Source organism: Helianthus annuus, chromosome 11 (genome assembly GCF_002127325.2).
Source record: "Helianthus annuus cultivar XRQ/B chromosome 11, HanXRQr2.0-SUNRISE, whole genome shotgun sequence".
Classification (NCBI taxonomy): domain Eukaryota; kingdom Viridiplantae; phylum Streptophyta; class Magnoliopsida; order Asterales; family Asteraceae; genus Helianthus; species Helianthus annuus.
In genome coordinates this window covers 173692569-173712865 of record NC_035443.2, presented here as the reverse complement: position 1 = coordinate 173712865, position 20297 = coordinate 173692569, and the positions used below count along the sequence as shown (strand labels likewise).

General features: G+C 38.8%; 3 protein-coding genes across 3 annotated transcripts; all 3 read right to left on the bottom strand.

Moving 5' to 3' along the window:
• Positions 1-995: 995 nt before the first annotated feature.
• LOC118484185 (probable serine/threonine-protein kinase PBL28) lies at positions 996-11684 on the bottom strand. The gene is made up of 5 exons (XM_035980170.1): positions 11324-11684; positions 11203-11241; positions 6905-7885; positions 1091-1585; positions 996-1001 (listed from the first exon to the last, which is right to left on the bottom strand). Exons 1-5 carry the CDS (start codon positions 11462-11464, stop codon positions 996-998), a joined length of 1662 nt encoding a protein of 553 aa, XP_035836063.1. The 5' UTR covers positions 11465-11684.
• A 2250-nt stretch (positions 11685-13934) lies between these two features.
• On the bottom strand, positions 13935-16811 carry LOC110891101. Its single transcript, XM_022138760.2, has 2 exons — positions 14826-16811; positions 13935-14167 (listed from the first exon to the last, which is right to left on the bottom strand). Exons 1-2 carry the CDS (start codon positions 15946-15948, stop codon positions 14130-14132), a joined length of 1161 nt encoding a protein of 386 aa, XP_021994452.1. The 5' UTR covers positions 15949-16811; the 3' UTR covers positions 13935-14129.
• Positions 16283-16675, bottom strand: LOC110888792 (probable serine/threonine-protein kinase PBL21). The gene has a single exon (XM_022136299.1). The coding sequence runs from the start codon at positions 16673-16675 to the stop codon at positions 16283-16285; it is 393 nt and encodes a 130-aa protein (XP_021991991.1).
• Positions 16812-20297: the final 3486 nt, after the last annotated feature.

Sequence of the window (20297 nt, the reverse complement as noted above, 5' to 3'; positions counted from 1 at the left end):
TTGTAGATTTGAGCAACCAAAGCAAGCTATGTCTTATAAGACTTGATCCTCATTAAATTTGTATTGTACTTTACTCTTCGGAATTTAGTTACAAAATTCCCATATTGCCGTTATGCCTTAAGTATCTATGACTAACCAAAACACCTAAATTTCACTTGCCTCATGTTTAAGAGGACTACACATAGGCTATAGACAAACTAAGAGGTGAGTAGCGCACTGTCAATATTACTTTGGACAAACCAAATAAGATAGCTGATAGAGATAAAAGCATGATACTTTTTTTCCCGACAGGACCCAAATATCTTAATGTTTGGTTGTGAAAATCTGACCATCGAAAAAAAGTGAACCCATAAGAAAAAAATCCTGGATCCGCCACTGTGAGTATGAGTTGGTTACCGTTTTGCCATTTTGAAGGAGGATTCCTTTGGAGAACTTTTCGCATAGATCTTTGTTGCTTAGGTTTGAGTAGATCTTAGGGTTTTTTGACATGTGGATTATCTCTTTGTAGTCCTTAGGCAGTTTGGCCTCCCATATTTCAATATCCTCCTATACAATTTAAATAAATTCATTATTAAAAATAAAACAAAATGTGCTTTAAAAAAAACAATAAATAAACTAATGATATTCACTTCTTAGTCTGTGCATCATTTTCTTGATTCACCAATGAGGAAACATACGTATGTAAATGAAAACTTACTTGGAATTCCAATGCTTTCTTTAGTTGTAATACCACCTCACTTGCCTTAGGCCGCTTCTCTCTCTCATCATATAAACACTCATATGCTATCTTTAGGAAAGCAACCATTGATTTTGGCACGATTTGATCCTTTATACCCTTAAACACCAACTCATCAACTTTTCCTTCCTCATAGTGACGTTTAACCAAATCAGCTAGATTATCCTTATTGATGTGTGAATAGGCCGTTCTTCCGCACATCATCTCACATAACACCACACCAAGTGAATATATATCGGATTCCCTCGTTAAGAAACCATCATTCCTGTATTTTGGGTCAAAGTAGCCAGGTGTTCCGTAAGCATGATCGACCACAAAGTCAATCTCGTCATTTATTGATGCTATTAAGGAAACCCCAAAATCTGTTATTTTTGCTTTCCAATCATCGTTAAGTAGAATGTTGTTGGAGTTTATACCCCTATGTATCACCGGAGAATCACCTCCATGAAGGAAATCCAACCCAATTGCAACATCAATGCCAATCTTAAGCCGTTCTGTCCACGTAAGACTATCATTGTCTACGTGGAAATTCAAACCTCCGTAAGGGGCCTGCTCAAAAACTAAGAATTTCTTATTATCTTCGTTACAATAGCCTATAAGGCCAATAATGTTCTCGTGCTTATATTCAAAAAGAATTTCAAGTTCTGTCAGAAATTCTCTTTCTCCGTCCTCATCATAATCATCGTTCTCTTCATACTGCTTTACAGCAATGGGGGTAGGTCCATTCACACCTAAAACTTCTCCTTGATAAACATTCCCATGTCTTCCCCGTCCAATTTTAGTATTGAAGTTTTGTGTGGCCAATCTTATGTCTTCAAATGATATTCGAAGGCTATCCTTGTGAGTTTCCTGTTAATCATGAGAATCAATTGAGGATTGTTCAAAAGTATATCGAAGTCTTATCTAAAATTACTAAATTTGTATTTTTGGTTTCACACTTGAAAAACAAACAAAAATATATGCATTGGTAAACAATAGACGGTAAATATAGAAGACAAATTGGTAATATATAGAAGTTTCTAGTTGTTGTAGATATTAATAATCATAATATTAGTAAATTATAAATTCAAAAAAGCAATTTATGTTGCAAGATGACATTATTTAAGGGCTTGTAATAGTTGTATAAATCCCAACTATTATTCTATTAGCTGCCGATTAATCACTAGTAGGATGTTCACTAAATAATTTTCCTATAATCGGCCAATTAATTGATAGACGCCCTTAACAGTCCTAACTGGCCAAAAATCGGCGGTTTTCGGTCAAACCTTGTAAATTTTGGTGACTAATCTTGTCTACTTAAAAAAATGAGCCGATGAGGGGTTAAAACTTTTCTTACTAAAAAAATTACACATAAAAATGTGTGCATATGTATATAAAACTGAAGAATACATATACACATCCCAATCCGATTAATCGCTAGTCCGTATCATACCCCACTGGCCGACTAGCACCTAACGATTCTTCCAATACTGCTTGTAGTCTAGGGGTACCAAGGTGTATTAAATACATGTCCTTTCCCATGAGAGGTATAGAACTAAAAGTAGAACTAGAGTGTGTGAGTTACTTGTTAAAAAATCAATAAAAGTCGTGTTGTCTAGTGGAGAACAAACACAGCAATTAGGGTTTGAATTGTATTGAGAATTGTATTCTGTTCATTATTCAGGGTTACAAAGAAATGGTGCTTATATAGAACACCAAGTTACATATTAGCCCCCTATACTATTTATTTTCTTCTTTCCGACACTCCCCCTCAAGTTGAGTAGTGGGGTTACCAATGCTCAACTTGCTCAAACAGCTATTAAACGTGTTTCCGTTGACTGCTTTTGTGAGAATATCTGCAAGCTGATCTTTTGATGCTACATACGGGAGCTCTATGATTCCTCCTTCCAACTTTTCTTTGATGAAATGTCGATCTACCTCCACATGTTTTGTTCGATCATGTTGAACTGGGTTTTCTGAGATTTGTATTGCAGCGGTATTGTCACACATAACTTTACTAGGAGCCTTTTGTGAAAAACCAATGTCTTCTAGCAGCTTCCTGATCCAAAGAACTTCGCTTAACCCTCGAGCTATACCTCTGAACTCTGCTTCTGCACTTGACAGAGCAACCACCTTCTGTTTCTTACTTCTCCAGGTAACTAGGTTTCCGCCAACCAAGGAGAAGTACCCTGATGTAGACCTTCGGTTTCCCTTATCTCCTGCCCAGTCTGCGTCAGTGTAGAGCTCAACATTTAAATGCCCATTTGTTTTGAACAGCACACCATGGCCTGCAGTTCCCTTGAGATACCTTAGAATTCTCCGAGCAGCTTCCATGTGGGCAACTTGTGGTTGGTGCATAAACTGACTTACCACTCCAACAGCGTAAGCTATATCAGGGCGAGTATGGGAAAGATAAATTAGCTTGCCCACTAGCCTTTGGTATCTTTCTCTGTCTGCGAGCTTTCCATCGAGTTCCATGTGAAGATTGTGGTTCACCACCATTGGCGTATCAGCTGGTTTACAATCAATCAACCCAGTTTCTGCCAGGAGGTCAAGAACATACTTCTTTTGGCAGATGAAAATCCCCCGTTTAGATCTGAGAACTTCAATTCCAAGGAAATACTTGAGATTCCCAAGGTCTTTCATTTCAAACTTTGAAAACAAATTCCTTTTCAGTTGTGCTATTTCTTCTACATCATCTCCGGTGATAATCATGTCGTCCACATATATGATCAAGCAGGTTACGAGGCCGTTCCTCCTTTTGAGGAATAAGGTATGATCAGCGTTACTTTGGCGGTACCCGTATTCTTTCATGGCCAAGGTGAACTTTCCAAACCATGCCCGAGGAGACTATTTTAGCCCGTATAGAGATTTCTTCAACCTACACACTTCCCCATCTTTAAAACCCCCTGAAAGACCTGGAGGTGCTTCCATGTACACTTCTTCAGTTAGGTCTCCATGAAGAAATGCATTTGTAACATCAAATTGATGAAGGGGCCAATCCTTATTAGCTGCAACGGAAAAGAGGACTCTGATGGTATCCATTTTTGCAACCGGAGAAAATGTCTCAGAGTAATCGATCCCATACGTCTGAGTGTACCCTTTGGCTACAAGCCGGGCTTTATATCTTCCAATGGAACCATCTGGTTTATATTTAATCGAATACACCCACCGGCATCCAACTGTTTTCTTTCCTTTAGGAAGAATGCACTTTTCCCATGTATTGTTTTTCATAAGAGCACGCATCTCCACTTCCATTGCTTCTTCCCAGTTCTTCTTACCTTGAGCTTCCTTTACGGAATTGGATATCTGTTCAGTGTATAGGGAAGCAACAAATGCTTTTGCACTGTTAGATAAGTTCCCGTTGACCATATTAGCTACAGGATATCTTGAATTTCTGGTTTCCCTCTCTGGGGAGTACCGCTTTGGAGGAACTCCTCTATTGGATCTGGGTGGAAGTGAATATCTTCCGATAGTCTCCGTTGCACCTGATTCAACATGTTCAACAACTGGTTCAACCTGTTCAACAACTGGATCAACAACTGGTTCAACCTGTTCAACAACTGGATCAACATGTTTTGTAGTTGTCGGTTCTATATGTTCCCCTGTTGTCTCATAGTTATAAGACGTAGAACATTCAGGATTCTCAGTATTTCTTACCTCAGGCATCACGTTGGATGGACTTTCTTCAGTGGTACTGTGCTCCGTGGATTGTGTGTCTGTGTTTGAAGGACTCGCCGTACTGTGATAGTTTTCTGTTGTGACTTCTTCAGATGAGGGAATTTGGGTTAACCAGCTCAGAGTGTCTATACTGTCATTCTCCCCCTGACCACTGAGTTGGGTGTTATAAAAGTATTTTGTTTCAAGAAAATCAACATTCATTGTGGTGAACATTTGACGAGTTGTTGGATTATAACATCGGTAACCGATTTGATCGATCCCATAGCCGACAAATACACATTTCTCAGCACATGGGCCAAGTTTGTTCCGGTTGGTTTTGGGTATATGGACAAAAGCGGTACACCCAAAGATTCGAGGTTCAAGAGTAAGAGGATGGGGAATATTGGCAGATTTAGACAGACAATCTAGGGGAGTCTTGAATTTAAGAGCTTTTGTGGGAAGCCGATTTAGCAGATATACGGAGGTTGCAACTGCTTCCGGCCAGAAAGATTTAGGGACTTGAGATTCTATCAAAAGGGCTCGAGTCATTTCAAGGATAATACGGTTTTTCCGTTCGGAAACACCATTTTGTTCTGGGGTATGGGCACAAGAGGTTTGATGAATTAATCCTTTGGTTGTAAAGAATTGTTTCATAGATGTATTGACAAATTCCCCCCCATTGTCGGATCGAAGGATTTGGATTTGAGTTTGAAATTGAGTTTGGATCATAGCATAAAACATGACGAATTTTTCGTAAACTTCGGCTTTATTTTTTAAAAAATATACCCATGTCATGCGAGTGCAATCATCCACGAATAATATAAAGTACCGAAGACCCTGCCCCCCTATTACAGGAGCAGGACCCCACACATCGGAATGGATTAATGAGAAAGGTGAAGCAACGTTCGTATTGCTAGGTTTGAACGGGTGTCGATGGCTTTTGGCGCGAAGACAGGTTTCACAATCCATTTTCCCATTTGAAAGGAAGAGTTTCGGAAACAAAAGGTGCGAATAACCATGGGATGGATGTCCCAAACGTCGATGCCATAGCCATGCTTCCCGGTTATCAGTTCCATGAGCCAACATCACAGTACCCTGGTGAGCCACTTCATCCACATAGTACAATCCTTGGCGCTCAGTACCACGTCCGATAATCACACCCGTCCTGATATCCTGTAGGAGACAGGAAGTAGGGTGCATTAGTACCGTGCAATTTAACTCTTTAGTAATATGACTGATTGACAGTAATTTGTGTGATAAGGACGGAACATAGAGGTAATTTGACAATTTCATAGTTGGTGAAATTTCAATTACTCCTCCTCCTTTCACTTGCATCATTCCGCTGTTTGCTGTATGTATTTTAGTTTTTTGAGGTTGGCTCATTGAGCGTATGTCCAGTGGTTCAAACGTCATGGTGTCAGTAGCACCAGAATCAAATATCTAAGCACTATTTTTCCCATGATTGCTTTCCATTTTTTTTAAAACTTCGCTGAGTTCCCGTATACTCGCGTTCAAGACTTGTCAAATTCGCCGTTAACAAAATGAGTAACTTAAATTCGTCAGAACAACGACGCCAGATAATAGCGCTCGCTTACCGGCGTATTTATTAAATACACCGGTAACTTGAACTCGCGTTCAAGATTTTAGATCGGAATATCGTCGCTAGGTAGCGAAGGTACTTTACCGGTGAATTTATTAAATACACTGGTAACTTGAACTCGCGTTCAAGATTTAAAAATGCCCGCAAACCACAAATTCGCTAACTTAACCACTCTAGTAAATCCGCCAGTTTTTGAAAGACAGATCCGCTTTGTGAGTATCACTTCGATGTTGAAAAAATAAAACAAACATAATCATGGTGGGCCACCATTATTCATGTGAGGGATTGAACTTTTAAATAGTAGCCAACATCACGTGAAGGAGGGACTTTTTAGTCTTTTATAGCCAACCTTGAGGAATCTTTGGGAACACGATAATCAAGGAGAGGATTTATTATAAAAGGGTTGCAAAAAAGGAATTTCGGTAGCAAAAGGGTCAAATCAGACAAAAAAAACGGCTGATATGGTAGCAATGATGATGATGATCGACTGGACGGTGGCGGCGGCTGATTATACTTGTTAGGGTTCTTGCGTCAGTTTGAACTTCAAAAAAAAAACAAGAAGAGTATTGGATTTTTTTGGTGTTTGATTTTAGTTTTGGGTTTTTTCTGGTTCGATTTTGGATTGATGATGAGCAAAGTGTTCAATAATCAACACTGCTCTGATACCATGTTGTCTAGTGGAGAACAAACACAACAATTAGGGTTTGAATTGTATTGAGAATTGTATTCTGTTCATTATTCAGGGTTACAAAGAAATGGTGCTTATATAGAACACCAAGTTACATATTAGCCCTCTATACTATTTATTTTCTTCTTTCCGACAAGTCGCACATTTCTTTTTTAATAATAACGAAAAAATGCAGCATTAGTTATAAGATTGAGAATACGAAAAGGGAAAAAGAGTTTCCGTTATGACGGCTTTGACTTACCTCAAAGTTTAATGCTTTCTCAAATTCCTCAATGACAACTTTCATTGTTGGACGATCGGCTTGTTTTTCAGTCAAACATTTGTACCCAATTATTGAGAATGTATTCACAGAATCTTGATTGAGTCCTTTTCTTAGTGTAAAATTACTTTCTTCCTTCAAATTGGGATCTACTATTTCCTTTATTTTTCCCTTATCAAAGAGTTCTCTCATTATGGGTGCAAGGCCCTTTTCATTTTCATTTGTGTACACCAGATCATATGCCAATCTCCCAGACAACATCTCAAATAATACTACCCCAAAAGAGTAAACATCAGATTCCTTTTTCAACTTGCCCGTCCTCTCATATTCTGGATCCAAGTAAACTTGTGTGCCTGCAACGATGCTTGCATTGAGAGTGCTCGCCATATGATCATGCGGATGAAATTTGGAGAGTCCAAAGTCAGCAATCTTCGCCCTCCAGTTCTCATCCAACAGAATATTGGCACTTTTTATGTCGCGATGAATTATCTTTTGTTTGTAGTCCGTGGTGGTGTGGATGTAATTCAATCCACGTGCAATATCAATGCATATCTTTATTCGTTGCACCCAAGTAAAATTAGTCATCTTTCCTTCTCTTCCCAAATAATCATCAAGGCTTCCATTAGAAACATGCTCATAGACAAGGATCATATGAGGAGGTTCATGACAGAATCCAAGAAGAGACACTATATTTGGATGCATACAACTACTAAGTGTTTCAACTTCTGCAATGAACCCATGTTCTCCTTCTCTGTTAAATATCCTTTTTATAGCTACAGTGCTACGTCTCCTAGGCAATTCTGATTCCTTATTGTCTTTCACTACAGAGAAATCAATATGTTCAAGTTTTGCTTTGTACACATCACCATACCCGCCTGACCCAATGCGATATTTTTCAGAAAAATTTTCGGTAGCTAACTTTATAGCATCAAATCCAATCTTCAAGTGTTCCAAATCTTTTCCCTGCAACATTATGTGTCAAGGGAAACTTAGAGTGTTTGACCTCATAAATACTACTGTAATTAAGGAGGTTGTGAGTTAATTAAAAAGAAACAATGGTGCTAGTACTTTAAATTGCTATCTAGAGATAAATACACTTTCCATAACATTCTGAAAATTAAGTTGCTTTGTAAAACAATTGAACCAAGTATGATTGATTCTTCAAAAATTGCAGTGAGATTAACACATTTTTACTTGTATTTATGGGATGTCATGATTAAGATGGAATATCAAAGGACAATGTGATGAAACTTGAAACGAGCCCAACAGAGATATGGAAAGGCATCATTTCCGAGAGCCGGGAGGTTGGCTGGCCCACGATCATCCCATTATTAGCCCAAAACACCTAATGCCTTAAAACACTAACTTATGTGTAATTATTTATTCTTTTTATCTAAGCGTGGGCGGGATGGTCTTTGATAGTGTGGTGTGATACCGTGATACATCGCCACAAATGGGTATATCACACATGATGGATGGTTTAGTGTGATACACATCACGTTGGTGATTGTATGTGTGTGGGTTTGACTTTGAAGTTGAGGCGTTAAGTTGTGATTAGGTGTGATATTTATTTTGGAATGTGATGACCATTGCAAATGTGATGAGTGGAATGTGATGAAATAAGGTGTGAATTGATGATTGGATGTAGTAGTATGATGAGTGATGGAGTGTAATGACCACCCATTCCACACACTATATACAAGAAAATAATAATTTAACCAAATAGATTTTACGATGACTTCTTAATGAGATTACCAAAAATGATAGACTTATGATAACTTCTTAACGGGATTACAAGAAAATGACTTTCTTGCATTATTAAAAGGATTTTATGGATTAATAAAATTCAAATATTTTGAATGTATAAAATTCTTATAAATTCTGTAAAAGATTACACTATTTGAAGTGTGATATTTTATGTAGGGAGAATTAAATATATCCCCTTATCTAATTACATGGTTGCAAAAGTCGTTAGACGCTCCCTAGTCGGTCAACCGGGAAGTTGAGAGTACTCGGCCTAGACGGAGAGTACACGGGGAGTACTCGGACATGCTAAATTATAAAGAAATTAGTTTCGAAAATTAAATATATGTCAAATAGCATAAATTTACTAATAATTATAACAAAATACGTGAAATTAATATTCATTCTTTAATATGATAGACATAGAACTTATGTTTTATTTTTTTAAGTCAAACTCGGCTCGAGTTGACATACTAGATCCGAATTTGGCCGATGTTGACCGCATTTGATCAATTCCGAGTAATTAGTCGTAGTTGAAGATAGTCGCATCGTCAGCCTTCCTTGTAGCGACTACTCGGGGAGTACTCGGCTTTAGAGACCTTGTTTTACAACCATGTCTAATTATGCGTAGGGTTAAGTTATTGTACAAATGGGTCTTAACATACAAATTACTCTTAATGTAAGAAATGAAGGAGATAAATTTTTTTTCTGACTTATTAAGCTCCTATTTTAGTCTAGAATCCAAAAAAAAACATCATTTTACATCCGTAGAGTAATTATGTAATTTTATAGAGTAATTATTGTTGATGCACTTTGTGGATGCGGCTTGGTTCGGTTTGACTCGGTTCAGTTCGGTTCAAGCCTGATGTCACGACATTCCTTCGTCGTACGCCCCAGAGTTCGACACACGAAGCACGAAGAGCCACAAGATGAAATCACCATGATGTCATGATGATGTCACCTTTAATATTTTGAAATCCTTTTTGCATGATGTTCACGAAGAATGATATTATTGTTCATTGGATGGCATATTCACGAACAGTCGCATTTGCAATGTATGGTTCGCTATGAAGGGTTAGTTATATGGAGCCCACGAAGAGTCCCAACAAATAAATAAAGGGTTCATCACGAATGACGAACCCTTGACTGTTCATGAGAATTGTTTTTCAATGAAGGGTTCGTAGTGCTTGTTAACAGTTCGTGGCCCAGTGCACAGTTCGTGGAAGTGCTGTTGTGGTTTGACTATTTAAACAGCCTGTGAGACACAGAGGAGAGTTAAGAGAGTTACTAATTCTCTTCACTTAATCAAAATTGTGAATCTTTGGTTACTTTGTGTTTGTTCCATTTTGCTTTGGTTTGCATACTCTCGTGGATTCCGCACTCGTTAGTGTGTTAACAGACAAGGAAGTAGGTTTAATCTTGATCCTCCAAGTGGACCTACAATTATAAGTACCCTATAATAATTATTATACTAATGTAAAATCACGATTTTCTTTTTTTTTTTTACATTTTGTAGTTAAACCTCATTCTGAAATAGTAGGGGTGAAATTTTTCAAAAAAAAAATCTCTTTTAACTTCTTAGTTTGGTTTTTTGTATGTTAAAAAAAAATTGTATTTCAACTTTACACATTATATGTATAGTACCTAAATTACATGTGATACACCCCTTCATTCAATAAATTACACATAATGACACAAATACCCTTTTAAGATTACAAAATTATTCTCCTGCGGCAATCCTATTTCACCTATTTATTGCAAACTAGTTTTCGTGATCACATGACATTTTCTTGATTATGTCATTGTTATTATTTAGGGCACAGAGACGCGTTTCTTTTTCTTTGGCTTTCAGGGTTAAAAGCAAGAAGCAAACAATCAATCTAGCTACAAGGACGCGGGGGAGGCTGGCCCCGGGTGCGAAAATTACCCCAGTTTTGGGGAGTAGGGATGTGACTGGTACAGACCCATACCCATACTCATACCCATACTCATATCGTACCCGTACCCGTACCGGTACCAAAAATACCTATATCTAATTTGAACAAAACTGAGTACCAAATACCGTACCAAATATACTGGTACGGTACCCGCTTTGGTACCATTTTGTTTTTATTTATTTTTTGAGCACTTGTACGGTTACAAAATAGGTAAAATTGACATGAGTACTAATATAGTACGAGTATCAAATAGGTAAAGTTGTTACGAGTACCAATACGATATGGGTACCATATAGGTAAAATCAATACGAGTATTATAAATACTATAATACGAAATAAAAAAAAACTTTTAAAGGTCTATCTAAAATTCAGTACCAGTACCCGTACGAGTACCAATACCGAAAGTGCCGAATACCAAAATCAATAAAACTGGGTACCAATACATGTGCCATGTTACATTATTTGGGAAAAAGCATAATTCTTGCGTTTGTCAATTGCACAATATTTCACTACATTTCCCATTTCCTATCTCATTTGTTCAAAATAAAGATATGAAGCCTTATATTTTTAATAATAATCGAAATGAAAGAAATTAGTTACCTTCCAGTAGTTGGTTGATATGCCTTCAACCTGGCGTTCCTTCAAAACCAAATGTCAAGAAATGGATTAATAAATACTAAAATATGTATAGTTGAAAAAATTGAAATAAAAATGGCCTTACTGAGTTTACACGTGAGAGTTGATGTTTTAATGCTTGCTCAAGTGCAAAGATAACCCTCTCTATACTTGGGCGTTGTGCTCGTTGATCGTTCAAGCAGCAATAGGCTACTTCTGAGAATACATTTAATGCTTGCGAGTCCATTTGGTTGAGTAGACCCGGATGGATGATATCATTGAGTGTTCCTTTTTCATAATGGGATTTGACCAATTTACTTAAGAACGTCCAATCTCCGTTGTCTTAGTCATATACCCTCCTCCCAGTCAGGACTTCAAATAGAACCATACCAAATGAGTAGACGTCCGACTTGTGGCTCACACCTCCAGACCTTAAATATGCTGGGTCCGGATACCCATACGATCCACATAAAGCATCAAGGACAAGACCATGTCTTTGAGTTGCCGGTTGCACCGTGGATAGCTCAAAACCAGATAGTTTTGCTTCCCACTTGTCACCTAATACGATCTTAGAACTGTTAAACGGTAATCAGCCGGAAAAAAACCAAGAATGAGTTTATTTCTACTGAATGAATGTGATTCTTTATTTCTGTGATAATCTTACAACTTGGGTGCCACCCTAAATATATAGACTAAAGGCAACGACTCCTTTAGAATACAAGGAAACCAAATAAGTTTAAAAAGAAACACAATATTAAAAAAAAAAGGAGGTGATGATAGGCTGATCCTGTAAATCTCGGTTTATTTTTCTAACACTCCCCCTCAGGTTGAGTTGTGGGATTTCCAAAACCCAACTTGCTGAGGCAAGTAGTTAGATGGCTCCATGGGACGGCTTTGGTTAATACATCAGCTAGTTGCAGCTTTGATCGGATAAATGGTAGTTTGATGATGCCTGTGTCTATCTTTTCTTTGATGAAATTACGGTCGATTTCGATGTGTTTTGTGCGGTCATGTTGAACAGGGTTTTCAGAAATTTGAATAGCGGCTTTATTATCACACATGATCTCAGTGGCAATGGTAGGAGGGAAACCGAATTCTGTGAGAAGTTTTTTGAGCCATAGCACTTCCGTAATGCCCCGAACGATGCCTCTGAATTCTGCCTCGGCACTAGATAATGCCACGACCTTCTGTTTCTTGCTTCTCCAAGTAACTAAATTGCCTCCGACCATAGTGAAGTATCCTGCCGTTGATCTGCGGTTATCTTTAGCTCCTCCCCAATCTGCATTAGTGAACCCTTTGATTTCCAATTGCTTGTTTTCTTTGAATGTGATGCCTTGATCTGTTGTTCCTTTGAGGTATCTGATAATTCTCATCACAGCTTCCATATGTCCTTTTTGAGGTTGATGCATGAACTGGCTGACAACACTTACGGCATACGCGATGTCAGGTCTTGTGTGTGAAAGGTAGATGAGTTTGCCTACCAGGCGTTGGTATTGGTTTTTGTTTGTACTTTCTCCGTCTTCTTTTATTTGTTTATTCGGGATACGGTATGGGACGTATCATTCAACTGAATATTGTAAATAGTTGTTGTGGAAACTTCTGGACAATCTGTTTCGCTCAGTGCCATGCCACGATGATTCCGCCATCGGTTGGGGTGTGACAGGTTTGGTGGTTCCCCCTCAATTATATCCGAATTTTCTTGTTGGGTAGTGAGAGTAGTCTTGGAGTGATTGTTGGACAGGGCACTGTTGTTGGCGTGGATTTCTTCACTTTGTGAGGCAATGTGGATTTCTTCATAATGGATTTCTTCACTTTGGCTTGGCGAGGATGTGGTAGCGGGGGTGTCACAGTCATAAGTCATGGGAGTAGGAGTAGTGGGAGCGGGAGTAGGAGTAGGCCATTCTAACCAACTTAATGTGTCATTTGTAGAGCGAGTCTCCCCATGACCGTGAAGTTGGGATTCATAGAACAGGCTGCTCTCGAGAAACTTACAATGTATAGTAGTGTGCATATGACGGCGAAGAGGGTTGTAGCACCGGTATCCTTTCTGGTTGTGACCATAGCCATGGAAGACACACTTCTCTGCACAAGGACCAAGCTTGCTTCGTTTATGCTTGGGAATGTGAACGAAGACCGTGGACCCAAAGATCCGAGGTTCTAAGGTGAGAGGTGGGTCGGTGTTGGTAAGAGCAGCGAGTGTGTCGATTGGGGTTTTGAGGTTGAGGGCTTTGGTTGGGAGACGATTAAGAAGATACGTGGCGGTAGCCAAAGCCTTAGGCCAAAACGAGGTAGGTATGTTAGACTCGATTAGGAGGGCTCGGGTGACCTCGAGGAGGATACAATTTTTCCGTTCAGCCACCCCATTTTGTTCTGGGGTGTGGGCACATGTGGTCTGGTGGATTATCCCTTTAGAATTGCAAAAACTTCTCATGCGGTCATTCACAAATTCCCCACCATTATCAGATCGTAAAGTTTGAATTTGGGTTTTTAACTGGGTTTCGGCCATGGTGTGGAATATTGTGAACTGATCCACAACTTCCGATTTGGTTTTTAGAAAATAGGTCCAGGTCATTCGAGTGCAATCATCAATAAAGGTGACATAATAGCGGATGTTTTGGCCCCCACGAATTTTGGCAGGCCCCCAAACGTCAGAATGAGTTAATGAAAACGACATTTTAACCCTAGTATTGTTTGGTTTAAAAGATTGTCTATGACTCTTAGCTAAAATGCAAGTTTCACAATTTAAAGTTTGATGTAAAGGAAAAAAATTTGGAAATAATAATCTTAAATAGCCGTCTGAGGGATGTCCTAGACCTCGATGCCATAGCCATACTTCGCGATCCACACTTCCAAGAGCCAACATTGCCACTCCATCATGGGACACCTCATCCACATAATACAGGCCTTGACGCTCAGTGCCACGCCCAATAATCCTCCCCGTCCTGATCTCCTGTAATATACAAAACGTGGAATGCATTAACACAATGCAATTCAGTTCTTTTGTGACATGGCTTATTGACAAAAGTTTATGTGATAGCGAGGGAATATAGAGACAGTTGGTAAGTTTTAAGTCGGGCCCAATCTCTATAGTCCCTCCCCCGTCAACTTTGACAATTTCACCACTGGCCGTTTTAATATGGGTTTTTGTTGGTTTTTTTTGGGTTTTAATATTATTCGGGTCGTATGTCATGGTGTCAGTGGCCCCACAGTCGAAAATCAAGGGGCCAGTGTTAACGGTGTTCCGATTAGCCATATTTGCATACCCTATGTGTTTAGTGATTTTAAGGGAACTGGTTTTATTAAAAAAACGTCTAAAAGCAAGATGTTTATTTTTACCCTTATTTTCAGCTTAAAAAACTTATGGTTTCTAGATTTATATCACTTATTATTATTGATGTTCCCAATAGAAAAACCATTCTAAGCCTTTCCAATTCCAATTCCCTGTTTACACTTATCAGACTTGGGTCCCCTACTAATATCCATCTTTACAAGTTTAGTCCCTATATCTTTTTTAGTATTTACTAGAAGGTGATGGATACTTTCAGGGAAAAATTTATAGTTAAACAAAGTAGAAGGGGGTTTTGAGAAGCCTCTCTCAACCCCAGTACCTATGTTACGGTCTTTGTCATCTTCATGAGAGAGAGGGTTTTTCTGACTGCCATGGCCGTCGCTCGTATTTTCCTTGTTGTCGCCGGACACAACTCCCCCAAATCCTTCACGGCCGCCGGCGTTACTGCCTTGGCCGGTAGTGGAGGTGTCGCGTTTCCCTTCGTCCTTATTGTTTCTCTTGGGTCCAATCTCCCACCAATCCGGATAGCCTACCAGATGGAAACACTGATCTTTAGTATGGCGAGGTTTTCCACAATGATCACACTTTAATTTTGCCTTTGGATCATTTTTGTTTCCGGTGGTTTTTTCCGATCGGCAGTTCCCTTTGGAGATTAGCCCTAGACCATCAGTTTGTTGCAGATTGGTGGTGGCTAACCCAGATGCGATTCCATGGATCTGAGTTTCGGAGGTCCCGGCTCCAAGGATTATTTGGTGGGTCGTTTCCTTCCGGATGGTAGCATATGCGGGTTCCGCGGTTGGAAGAGGTTCACCCCGGAGAATCTCACGTTTCACGGTGTCAAATCGATGATCAAGGGCATTTAGAAACTGGAATAGTTTCTGTTCAGATCGCAGCCTATTGTACGTGTTTATATCGGTAGTGCAGGTCATCGGGTTTGGCTCTCTTCTGTCAATCTCCCCCCAGATCCCTTGTAAGTTAATCCAGAGATCTTCGACCGGCACTTCTTTTTGCTTTAAGCTGTTTGCTTTGACGTGAAGGTCGAAAATCTGTAGCTTGTCTTTCCCACTGCTGTATGTGGTTTGCAGAGCTTCCCACAAGGTTTTAGATGTGGGAAATTCTGTAAGGTTACTCGCGATTGCTGGTTCGATGTTTTGAATCAGCCACGAGAATACAATCAAATCGTCTTGTTCCCAACTGTCGTATCGAGCATCCGTGCTTTCAGGTGGTTTCGAATCGAGATGGTAAAGAAGGTTTTTTGACTTCCCACCAATAGCCGCCCGTATCATATGAGACCATAGCCCGAAGTTCTGGCTATTGAGTTGGATATTGATACGGAGGCTGTCGGAAACGCTATGTTTTGTGGATGTGTTGGTTTGATTCAAACCTTCCTTCAAAAGGTTGGCAATCTGTAAAGAAATATTATTACCGTCGGAATCCGGCATGGCAGTAATCCGTTTTTTTTTCGGGTAAATGATGAAAGCGAGGATTTATTCCCGCTCTAATACCATGTTAAACGTTAATCAGCCGGAAAGAAACCAAGAATGAGTTTATTTCTATTGAATGAATGTGGTTCTTTATTTCTGTGATAATCTTACAACTTGGGAGCCACCCTAAATATACAGACTAAAAGCAACGGCTCCTTTAGAGTACAAGGAAATCAAATAAGTTTAAAAAGAAACACAATATTATAAAAAAAGGAGGTGATGATAGGCTGATGATCCTGTAAATCTCGGTTTATTTTTCTAACAAGAACTTTTAACATTACGATGTATAACGCTAAAACTGCGTTTTTTTGTCATAGTGAATGTAACTGAGGGCACGTCCAATACCAATACAGATCTGCAATCTTTGAGTCCATGTAACTGGGTCACTTAGGTATTGGGCAAGGCTTCCCTTGGCCTCATACTTGTTTATGATGATCTTCTCATCACAAAACCCAACAATAGAGACCAGATTTGGATGCTTCAGACTAGCCAGCATCATTATCTCCGTCTGAAACTCTTTGGTTCCTTGCCCATACCGACGATCTAACCGCCGTGCAAGAATATCAATCAATTGGCCGGAGCTTAAGAGTAGTTGCCCCTTGTACTGGTTTCCAAATCCATCTTGTCCGACTATATTTTCATCAGCAAAATGTTTGGTAGCGGATTGTATGTCTCTCAGAGACATTTTCAGGTGATCAAACTTTTTTTCAAAAGAAGACATGATGATCGATTTGTGTTTATGAAGTCAACGAGAGTAGAGCCTTAGGGATAAAAATGAATATTTATGAATGTGAAGGAAGTGAATAATGCGTCTGCTTAGGTGTTGTATATATAGGACTTAGGCAACCTCTCCCTCTCTTCTTTTTGTGGATTATTATTTCGACTACGGTAATATGTTTAACATACATCAATAACCAGCTAAAAAGTCTTGAGTTCACACTTTAAAGTAATATATTTTCAACATACATCAATAGCTAGCCTGCTAAAAAGTCTTAAGTTCACACTTTAAAGTAATATATTTTCAACATACATCAATAGCTAGCCTGCTAAAAAGTCTTGAGTTCACACTTTAAAGTAATATATTTTCAACATACATCAATAGCTAGCCTGCTAAAAAGTCTTGAGTTCACACTTTAAAGTAATATTTTCAACATACATCAATAGCTAGCCTGCTAAAAAGTCTTGAGTTCATACTTTAAAGTAACGCTCAACTTTTCTCCTTAATTTGTTCAAATCCTTAATTTTCATGTTTTTTTTCTAATGTCGTTGAAAGAGGTTAACTACCTCAATTAAATATTCTTAAGATATCAACAGCTCAAAACGTCCGGAGTGCTTTTATTTAAGGATTAATGGATTTTAATAATTGAAACTATTAGCCGTTGGTCAGTAAAAAACCCAACTTCAAAAAAAATAAGTTGTGGTCCCAACTTTTCACGTGTTGTAAACTAATGTACTTTTACTAACAAAACCTTAATTTCTTTTTGTTCCCTTATCCTTTTCAGTTTAGTAAAAGCCTATTGGTTTACAATATATGAAAAGATAGGACAACCACCGATTATTTTTGAAGTTGAAACCGTTATCAACCAACAACTAATAGTTAGAATTATTAAAATCCATTATTCCTTTATTTAAAGGCTAATCTTTTCCATTGTCTTGTCAAGTCTAATGTGATGTTATATACGTTCGATAATGTGTTAAAATGAGCTAACGCAACAAACGCATTGCAGCGGGTTGTTGATTATGAATGTCTTTATCATTCCTATGTGAGATATGCAAATTCTTAATTTTTTGCAAAACATTATTTTCATTTTGCTTTATTCTCATTCTATAATAACGCTAAATAATTTTATATTCAAGAAAAGAATCAAGCAATATTTCATAAACAGGCCACTACACACATACAATCAATATCTGCTTAGCCGCTTAAAGAAAAATTAATTAAGGAATCATTTGTCCTTTGTAATTTTGTAATTGCACACATTGGTGGATCTTAAGTTAGTGTTCGGGAAAATTAGAGAGTGAGGTAGAGTCTTAAAATCTAATATGTCATGCTAAAAATAAAATAATTTCATAAACTTTTGGCAATAAAATCTCTACGAAGGTAAAAAAAGGAAGGGTCGGCTATATTCAACGTTGAAGATACAATTTGATCATAGTCACATTTTGGTTATATTCACTACTAGAAAATGGTCATTTTCCTACAAAAATTTCTAACGGAAAAAAATGTGTTGCAAATTTAGACACATTTGTTACACATTTTTTGCGAAAAAAACCCCTAATTTTACAAACAAATTTGCAACACAAACAAAAATCTCAAGTGTTGCGTTGGAAATGTGTAGCAATTAGCTACGCAATTGTAGCGGAACTTGAAAAAAAAAATAGGGTAAATTACACTTTTCGTCCTTTACGTTTGTATCAGATTGCAATGGATGCCCTTTAACTTCAATAATTACAGTCACAATCCTTTATTTGTAAAACCCATTACACTCTAGGTCCTTTAGCACTAACTCAGTTAGAATTATCAATTAAGTCTGATCATATATAATGCACATGAGGGTATATCAGTCATTTTACTCTACCCTTTTATTTAAAAGTTTATTTATAAATAAAAAAATCAAGAAAACAAAAAATAAAAAAGATATATAAAACCTTATACTTATGTTCTTCTTCTCCACCTACTACCACCACCACCTCACCACCAACCCACCACCACCCACCACCACCACCACAATGAACAAAGTACATGTATCTATGCACAATGTACAAGCACATACATCAAAATCTAACGGTGAATCTCAATAAACCCCTCCGTCAAATCGACATTTCTCTAAAAAAAACCTGAACTTCCCCCAAATATCAAAATCTAAAATCCATAATTTCTATCAAAATGAAAACTGATCTATCATTTCCAATTTTATTACAATCTTGATGTTCCTGTACTAAATCCAGATCTAAAATCCACAATCTTAATCTTGATGTTCTAGAGCTCAACTCTTAGCTAAATCTAGATCTATAAACGACCATGGCTCTTCTGTTAGACTAGCCAAATCAGCCGCCGATGAAGCCAAAAACTGATCTCACTGGATCCAAACGACGCTGCAAACCAAAAAACCGGTTGGTTCTTGAATTTCGAGCTGAAGATGAGTAGACCGTTTGGATAATCGGAGCTACGAGTATGGAGAAGATGTGATAACCGATAAAACGTCTCCATGGGAGGTCTGTTTATGCATAGGTCGCTAGGGTTAGGGTTTGAAGGGGTATGGTCCCAAAAAGCCGCGCAGACCTTTCTCCGGGTCCCGCGCAGGACCGTACTCCTAAATCATCAACATGTTCAACCTTAACCTCGCGCGAGTTACTTCACCGAAGAATGACCTCGCACGAGGTCTAAACTAGAAAGAACGTTAAGATCAACACTTAGCATTCTGATAAGAATCTTCAGCACCTATAAATCTGCGCAAGCTAGTTCCGTGCTCAGCAAGGGTCGCATAAAAGTTGTAGCGCATGACCAATTCAAAAGGTACAAAAGGTACAAGTGGCAGATAAAAAGAGCCAATCCGCATCCTCCAGGCTCTGCTCAATCGTGCTCCACGATCGTCTGACATGCAGGAGACAAAAAGTACCTAAGGACGCCTACGTGGCACCAATCAAAGGGCAGAGACACCTGCCCCACGATCTCCACTTACCTGCTGATGGCAGAGGGACAACAAGGCGGACAGCAGTGACACGTGGCTCCATTCAAAGTGCGCCAGCACCGGAGAACTTCTAGAAGCCACTAACGGTCCACACCAGTGAGACAAGGAGCATATCCGCTATGTTGTCGCCTTCCGGCCCAAGGCCCATCAACCCACATCCTCTTACACCTCTCTGGCTATAAATAGAGACCTCAGTTCACAGGTTAAACATTCCATTCCCTCTACTCTCACTCTTAATACTTGATTATCTCCACAAAACAGTCGCTTATTCTCACGCCGGAGTCTGGTTAAGAGGGAAACCCCCCATATTCCCCTCTTAACGAGCTAACGGTGTTCTGTTTTGCAGGATTAGTGAATCGCTAAGGAACTCAGAAGCTGATAAGAAGATTAGCCCTTATGGTAGAAACATAAAGCAAACTAATTAACCACCAAATTAGTTCTGTGTTTCTTCATTGGCGCCCACCGGTTTTCTACAAAACACTTTCATCTTCTTTTTTCCGAGTTTTCGTTGTTTTTTCCTTCGATCATGGCTGGTCAAGGAATCATTCCCGAGTTTGGCTTCGGAGCAAACTCTAATGCAGCGTTGGGGGAGGTCAATCAAAACGTCCAAGCCCA